At 50.9% G+C, this 7,032-nt stretch overlaps 1 protein-coding gene across 1 annotated transcript; it reads left to right on the top strand.

Annotated features, from left to right (window-relative positions):
- Window positions 1-214: 214 nt before the first annotated feature.
- On the top strand, window positions 215-6,678 carry LOC108525886 (clathrin heavy chain 2-like; the record flags this gene model as incomplete). Its single annotated transcript, XM_017866670.1, has 4 exons — window positions 215-683; window positions 3,061-3,168; window positions 6,232-6,399; window positions 6,473-6,678. Coding segments are annotated over exons 1-4 (620 nt in total), but the record flags the coding sequence as incomplete, so codon positions are not given.
- Between the last annotated feature and the right edge of the window lie 354 nt (window positions 6,679-7,032).

Genomic DNA, 7,032 nt, shown 5'->3' with positions numbered 1-7,032 from the left:
GCTCTCTTCTGAGGTGTAAGGTATGGCTATAGCAGTGACTTGTTCTTGTGAGCAGAACAAGGTTCCCAGATCATAGGAAGTCAAGTAAATTGCCAGAGAAGGAGAAGGATTTGTAAATGGCATCAGGAACTAGGGCTGGTGCGTGATACCTGACACAAGATTGGTTGTCAGCAGTTTTATTGAGGAGGAAGGGGAACAGCTTGGAAGCAGCAAGGAGCACAGCTCCTCAGCCCAGGCCCAGTAGGGTACAAATGTAGTAGGTGACAGCTGGGGCCTGAGACATGCCCGAACGCAGGGTTATGTAGGAGCAGGCAAGTAGAAGCGACCCCTGAGGTGGAGGAGGGTGTCCAGGGACTGGAAAGCCAAGGCCAACTTCATCTGTTCACTGGTGCGATCAGAAAGATACTTACCACCCTAGCAAACAGAGTAATACCTCTGCCATCTAGGCACTTGAAAGCAACCCTGGAGAAATCTTCCCATTGAAGGGTGTCTCAGTCGAGCTACCCTATTATCCATAGGTTGGAGACCGCTGTTACGAGAAGGGAATGTACGAGGCTGCCAAGCTGCTCTATAGCAATGTTTCTAACTTTGCCTGCCTGGCTTCCACCTTGGTTCACCTCGGTGAGTATCAGGCAGCAGTGGACAACAGCCGCAAGGCCAGCAGCACCCGGACGTGGAAGGAGGTGAGCTGCGGGCAACTGCAGACAGCAGAGTGTGCTCTGGACAGGAGTGCTCTCCGTGTCCTTTGTGTTCTGCTTGGTACTCTTCTGCCATATGGGATGAGCCTGGGTGCTGGTCTTTTGCCCAGGCAGGGGTCTGAACCCTTGGGATTCTCAGAGTCTCTAAGCTAGTGTTCGTAGTTGGAACAGAGGCCCCAGAGAATCCGATCTCTGACCAGTTGGCCCCAGAGGCAGCCTCAATAGCATGGAATTATCCATATTATAAGTATTTTCATAACCCTTTTAATCATGTCACCTTATTTGTATAATCATTGTAAATTTACATTATTGGTCCTTTGTGGCAAATTGGTAAATTGTCTCGAGGCTCTCTGATAATATCAGAATCATCTTTAAGTAGAAAATCTGTGAAAAAATATCCAAAACAGCATTGTTTAATGAAAGACTAAAATTAGCCTAAAGGTCCAATGTCAAGGCCTTTTGTTTGTTTTGTTTTGTTTTGAGATGGAGTCTAGCTCTGTCGCCTAGGCTGGAGTGCAGTGGCGCCATCTCGGCTCACTGCAAGCCACACCTCCCGGCTTCACACTATTCTCCTGCCTCAGCCTCCCGAGTAGCTGGGACTACAGGCGTCCGCCACCACGCCTGGCTAATTTTTTTGTATTTTTTAGTAGAGACGAGGTTTCTTGATCTCCTGACCTCATGATCTGCCTGCCTTGGCCTCCCAAAGTGCTGGCGTTCAGGGGTGTGAGCCACCGTGCCTGGCTTTCTTTGTTTTTTGAGATGGAGTCTTGCTCTGTTGCCTAGGCTGGAGTGCAGTGGTGTGATCTCAGCTTACTGCAACCTCTGCCTCCCGGGTTCAAGCGATTCTCCTGCCTCAGCCTCCTGAGTAGCTGGGATTACAGGCGCATGCCACCAAGCCCGGCTAATTTTGTTATTTTAGTAGAAACAGTGTTTCACCGTGTTGGCTAGGCTAGTCTCGAACTCCTGACCTCAAGTTGTCCGCCCGCCTCGGCCTCTCAAATTGCTGGTATTACAGGCATGAGCCACCGCGCCTGGCCAAGGCCTTTGTTAATGTATGCATTACAACTCTACCCTGTTGTTTAAGATGAATAGGCAGAGTTGCAGGAAAAGATGTTGCCAGTATTATGCGAGGAATATGTCATCATGCAGAATGTATGATGTGATTCCACTATACATATGTGAGAGATTTGTCAGGGGGCTGGTGTACGTATCACACATAGGAAACAGTGGGCCAAAGATTGTATCTCAAGTTAATGACACTGGCTTATGTGATTATTTTTGTTTATCTTCATGTTCTGCTTTCTCTACCTTGGGAACATGTGCTGTGTATAGAAGGTGGGAGAAGCAGGGAAACTGCATGGCACACCCAGCTCTGTGGTGCAGGGTTGGTCCTGTCAGTTCTCTCAGAAAGCGCAGCTGAAGGGCCTCTCTGCACAGGAGAATCCTGTACTTCTCAAGGCTTGTTATCATTAAGTATACATACTGTACAGTGCAGAAAACAAAAGTAGTCTAAAAAATTATTAAAGCAGCCCGGGCACAGTGGCTCACGCCTATAATCCCAGCACTTTGGGAGGCCGAGGCAGGCAGANGGAGAATCCTGTACTTCTCAAGGCTTGTTATCATTAAGTATACATACTGTACAGTGCAGAAAACAAAAGTAGTCTAAAAAATTATTAAAGCAGCCCGGGCACAGTGGCTCACGCCTATAATCCCAGCACTTTGGGAGGCCGAGGCAGGCAGATCACGAGGTCAGGAGATCAAGACCATCCTGACTAACATGGTGAAACCCCGTCTCTACTAAAAATACAAAAATTAGCCGGGCGTGGTGGTGGGCGCCTGTAGACCCAGCTACTCGGGAGCCTGAGGCAGGAGACTGGTGTGATCCCGGGAGGCAGAGGTTGCAGTGAGCCAAGATCGTGCCACTGCACTCCAGCCTGGGTGACAGAGCGAGACTCCGTCTCAAAAAAAAAAATTATTAAAGCAAACTCCCCCGTGAAAACAACACTCAGATGAGATGTACTCCGATGGTCATTATTTTTTAGCCTTCCTTTTCAAACCCCAAACCTGGAATTCCAGTATGACTTTCCCGCCACCTGAACAAAACTCAGGGCCTAAGAAGTAATGCACGAACTTTCTTCTTTCTGTGGTCTCAAACACCTCCTTGGCCTGCAGATTATAAATGTCATATTTTTTCCTCCCAGTCTTGTACAGTTCATCCTAGAGTTAGCTACTTGTTCAGAATCCAACTTAAAACACCCCACTGGCTGGTATTTCTGCATTTGCAACTGTGTCCCTTGTAAGTCAGCTGCTGTGGTGCTGTGTCCTGTCTTGGGGACCCTCACGCTTGCCCTCCATCCCCTAGGTGTGCTTTGCCTGCGTGGATGGACAGGAGTTCCGCCTCGCACAGCTGTGTGGTCTTCACATCGTCATTCATGCAGATGAGCTGGAGGAGCTGATGTGCTATTACCAGGTGACCAGATGATCCCTGCTGGTAATGCAGATGACAAGTGATGCCTAAATACGCCACACAGAGGCACGGTCATCCCCTTAGCATGTGACCGTCACAGTGCTGCATCTGCAGATTTGAAGCATGGCCCCAAGGGGAGGATTCATGTGTTAGATGGTCATTTATAAACTAAATTCAATTGCCTTGTTAGCGATCCTCGACCTCGTGGCTGGCTGGAATTTTGTGTTTTTAAAGTTCTCTCCATCCTTTCGTGTTATTGGGCCTTCAGAAACTCAGTCAGTGGCTTGCATGCCAGGAACAACCCTTGGAGGGTTGCTGAGAATACTAGGCTGGTGTTGACGGAGCTCTGGTCCATAGCCTAGTTCCCCAGTGTGTAGCCCCAGGAGTCTGTTTATCAATTACCATAGGGACAAAGCAGGGGCAAGAGAGGGAACCCCACATGGACCCTTTGGAAGGGCGGGGCCCTTTGTGTTCATGCTGTAGGTGGGCTCTCTCGAGTGGTTGGTAGACAGTGATTTTTGTGTTTAGGGACCTGGGCTTCCACTTGTGGGATTCCTAGAGCCGCATGACACTCCAGGTATGGTTAGTCAAGGCAGATGAAGATGGGATGTGACTCTGCTCAGCAGTGTTACCATAGCCATGGAACTTGAGCCCCAAACCCCTCACTACATGAGACATCGTCTGGAGGGGCTCGCACCAGCGCCAGAGTGTCTAGATATCAGGCTGGGTATGATGACTTTTCAATGAGAAATGCTTTCCCACCCCCAGAGAGGCGCCTGAGAAATGAACTGGAAAGCCAACAGGGAGGGTAATCAACCAGTACAGGGCTGACAAAAGAACAATTTAGTCAGCAAATATTTGAGTACCTACTATGTGCTGGGCATTATTCTCAATAATTGTATCAGTGAACAAAACAGAAAAGCCTCTATTTAATTGAATTGGCATTCAGCAAGGTTGGCAGGCAAGCAACAAACCTAGTGAATAATTATATAGTGTGTTTGAAGGTGATGAGTTATAGAGGAAAGTGGAGCCGGTTTGAGGGCATGGGAGTGCCTGGATGGAGTTTCATGAAGGGGCGGTCAAGGTAGCAGCAATTGATGGGGTGACATTTGAGCAAAGACCTGAAGAAATAGAAGGATTTGGTCATGAGGACATTTGAGGGAAGGGTCAGTGGCCAGGCAAAGTCCTGGGGCAGGAGTGTGCTGTGTATTCAAGGAAGGGGCTGGAACCAGAGATGGGGCAGGGAGGCTGATGGAGGGCCAGATCTCAGGCTGTTAGGAAGGCCATGGACTGTACTTGGGATGGGTGCAGGGCTGACAGGGGGTAAAAGGATCATGGTGGCTCATGTGCTGAGACCACATACTTGAGAAGTAGGGACAGGAGCCAGGAGAGCAGCTAGAGGCTGTTGCAGTGGTCTAGGCGAGAAGGGACAGTGACTCTGACTAGGGTGGTGGTGACAGGGTGAGAGGTGATCAGGCCATCAGGACTGGGTATGTGCTTTAAACGAGCAGCCACCCTGATATGCTAATGCACTGATGTGGAGTGAGAGAGAAAAGCCCGGGAGAACTCCATTTGGTTTTGGCTTGAACAAGTAGAAATATGGAGTTATCACCAGTGGATGAGGGGAAGACTGAAGGGGCAGCGTGGGAGGGAAGGACAGGAATTACTTTTTGGACACGTGGTGCTAAGTCTTGAGCTGCCCGCTGCATGTTCAGGTGGGAGCATTAGGTAGGCAGCTGGAGACAGATCTGGAGCTCCACAGAGGAGGAGCCTAGCTAGAGCAGTGAACCCAGAGTTGCTGACATACAGGTGATCCATGTCCATCTATGTTTGCCTGCAGTCCCCTGGGGATGAGTGTAGGTGAAAAGACCAGACTGCCCAACAGGGATGGGCTGAGGAGGAGAGCAGGAGCAGCCAGGACAATGGGAAGAAAACCCAGAGAGTGTGCTGGCTCCTGGATGCATTGGGGAAGAGGGAGCGGTCAGCAGGGCCAGGGCCTGCTGCTGAGCAGACAGCAGGATGGCAGGGCCAGGGGGATGCTCGTGACCTGAAGCTTGGGGAGACTCAGCCTGATGGTGGCTGGAGAGAATAGGGAGAGGAATGGGAATGATTGTTGTGAGGAGTGTTTGCTGCAAAGGAAAGTAGAAAAAAATGGGATGGTAACTAGCAGGCACATTGGGTCGAGAGGAGGTGTTTAGGACAGGAGGATAAGTGGGATGCTTGCTGAACCCAGCTGTGGAGAGCGAAGATAAGGCAGGAGAGAAATGAGGAGTCACCAGAGCAGTGGCCTTGGTAGGCAAGCAGGTGGGATGGAGCTACAGGCTGGGCAGATTCCAGACAGGAGCACAGGCGGCATGTCTGCAGCTGATTGGGGGGTGTAGATGCTGCTGGCAGACAAGTGTGCCACTGGGAAATGAGGTTAGTCTGAGAGTGGAGGGGCACAGAAGGTGTCCTCCTTAGGAAAACGAGGTGTAAGGTGATCCTCTAGGTTGGGCCCTCCCAGGGCTGTGGTGGTTAGAGTAAAGGGAAAGGGTCACATGGCTGGGTGTTTCTGCATGCTGAGCAGGCTGTAACCAGACATCTGGTCTTGTCCAGGGAGCATGTCAGAGGGGTGTGGGGCTGAATGCAAGGGGCTGGCCATCATAATTAGGGACACAGTGAAACAATAGCCACATGGCATCATGAGTGGAGTTGAAGGCTTGTTGGAGCCAGGATCTCAGTAATGAGCTGTGGCAAGGGATTAAAATAAATCATTCCCAGACCCTGTTACCAACCACTTCCTACTTTTTTTCTAATTCTTTTCATAAAATTGGCAATACTAATTTGCACTTACTAAACTTGAAAATGGTAGTGCAGTGTGCCACTGGTAATTGTCAGATGATCCAATAAGTTGCTAAGTAAATGGCATGATCTGTAGCACAGTATGTACACACGCTTTCTTCACACGCGCCTCCTCCGCATCATTCCCAGTCACCAGCACGGCCCCTGCGGCATGGGCGTGGGCTGGAGGGTGGCTGCTGGAGGCATGCAATTGCGCTGCCCCACGTATGCCTGTTGGTCTGCTAGGATCGCGGCTACTTTGAGGAGCTGATCTCAATGTTGGAGGCGGCCCTGGGCCTGGAGCGGGCCCACATGGGCATGTTCACAGAGCTGGCCATCCTCTACTCCAAATTCAAGCCACAGAAGACGCTGGAGCACCTGGAGCTTTTCTGGTCCCGTGTCAACATCCCAAAGGTACCGTGTGCTCCTTACAGTCTGGCAGCCGTGGCCACGTGCGGCACAAGCCGACCCTGGCCTCCTTGTCCAGGTTCTGAGGGCTGCAGAGCAGGCACACTTGTGGGCTGAGCTGGTGTTCCTCTACGACAAGTACGAGGAGTACGACAATGCCGTGCTCACCATGATGAGCCACCCCACTGAAGCGTGGAAGGAGGGTCAGTTCAAGGACATCATTACCAAGGTAAGAGGGGATACAGAGCGCCAGCTCCTGCCAGCCTCTGCCAGGCCCTATTCTGGGTGTGGGGAATGGGCAGGTGGGAGTGGAATGAGTGTCAGCATGCCCCATGTTGTGTGTGCGTTCACTTGTTTGAGTCCACCACCCTCTGGGCAGGTGGTGGTAATTCCATCTTTGAAGGGAACTGACACTTAAGAAGGACAGGTGACCTGTCTAACGATGCACAGCTGAGCTGTGGGCAGGGTCAGGCCAGCATGCAGCCATGTCCCTATGGCCCTGTGACCCTGCCTGCCCCTCCCACCACATCACGCCCTCGTGGCCAGGCCTCAGTTTGCTCTTCCTTCTGCCCTGTCAGCTCAGGGCTCCCACCCCACTTCCTGTGGTTGTTTTCACCATCGGACCTTTTTTTTTTTTTT

This window comes from Rhinopithecus bieti, unplaced genomic scaffold (genome assembly GCF_001698545.2).
Source record: "Rhinopithecus bieti isolate Rb0 unplaced genomic scaffold, ASM169854v2 scaffold_30016, whole genome shotgun sequence".
Classification (NCBI taxonomy): Eukaryota; Metazoa; Chordata; class Mammalia; order Primates; family Cercopithecidae; genus Rhinopithecus; species Rhinopithecus bieti.
The sequence above is the reverse complement of the archived record's forward strand: the minus strand, read 5'-3'. Positions and strand labels throughout refer to the sequence as shown.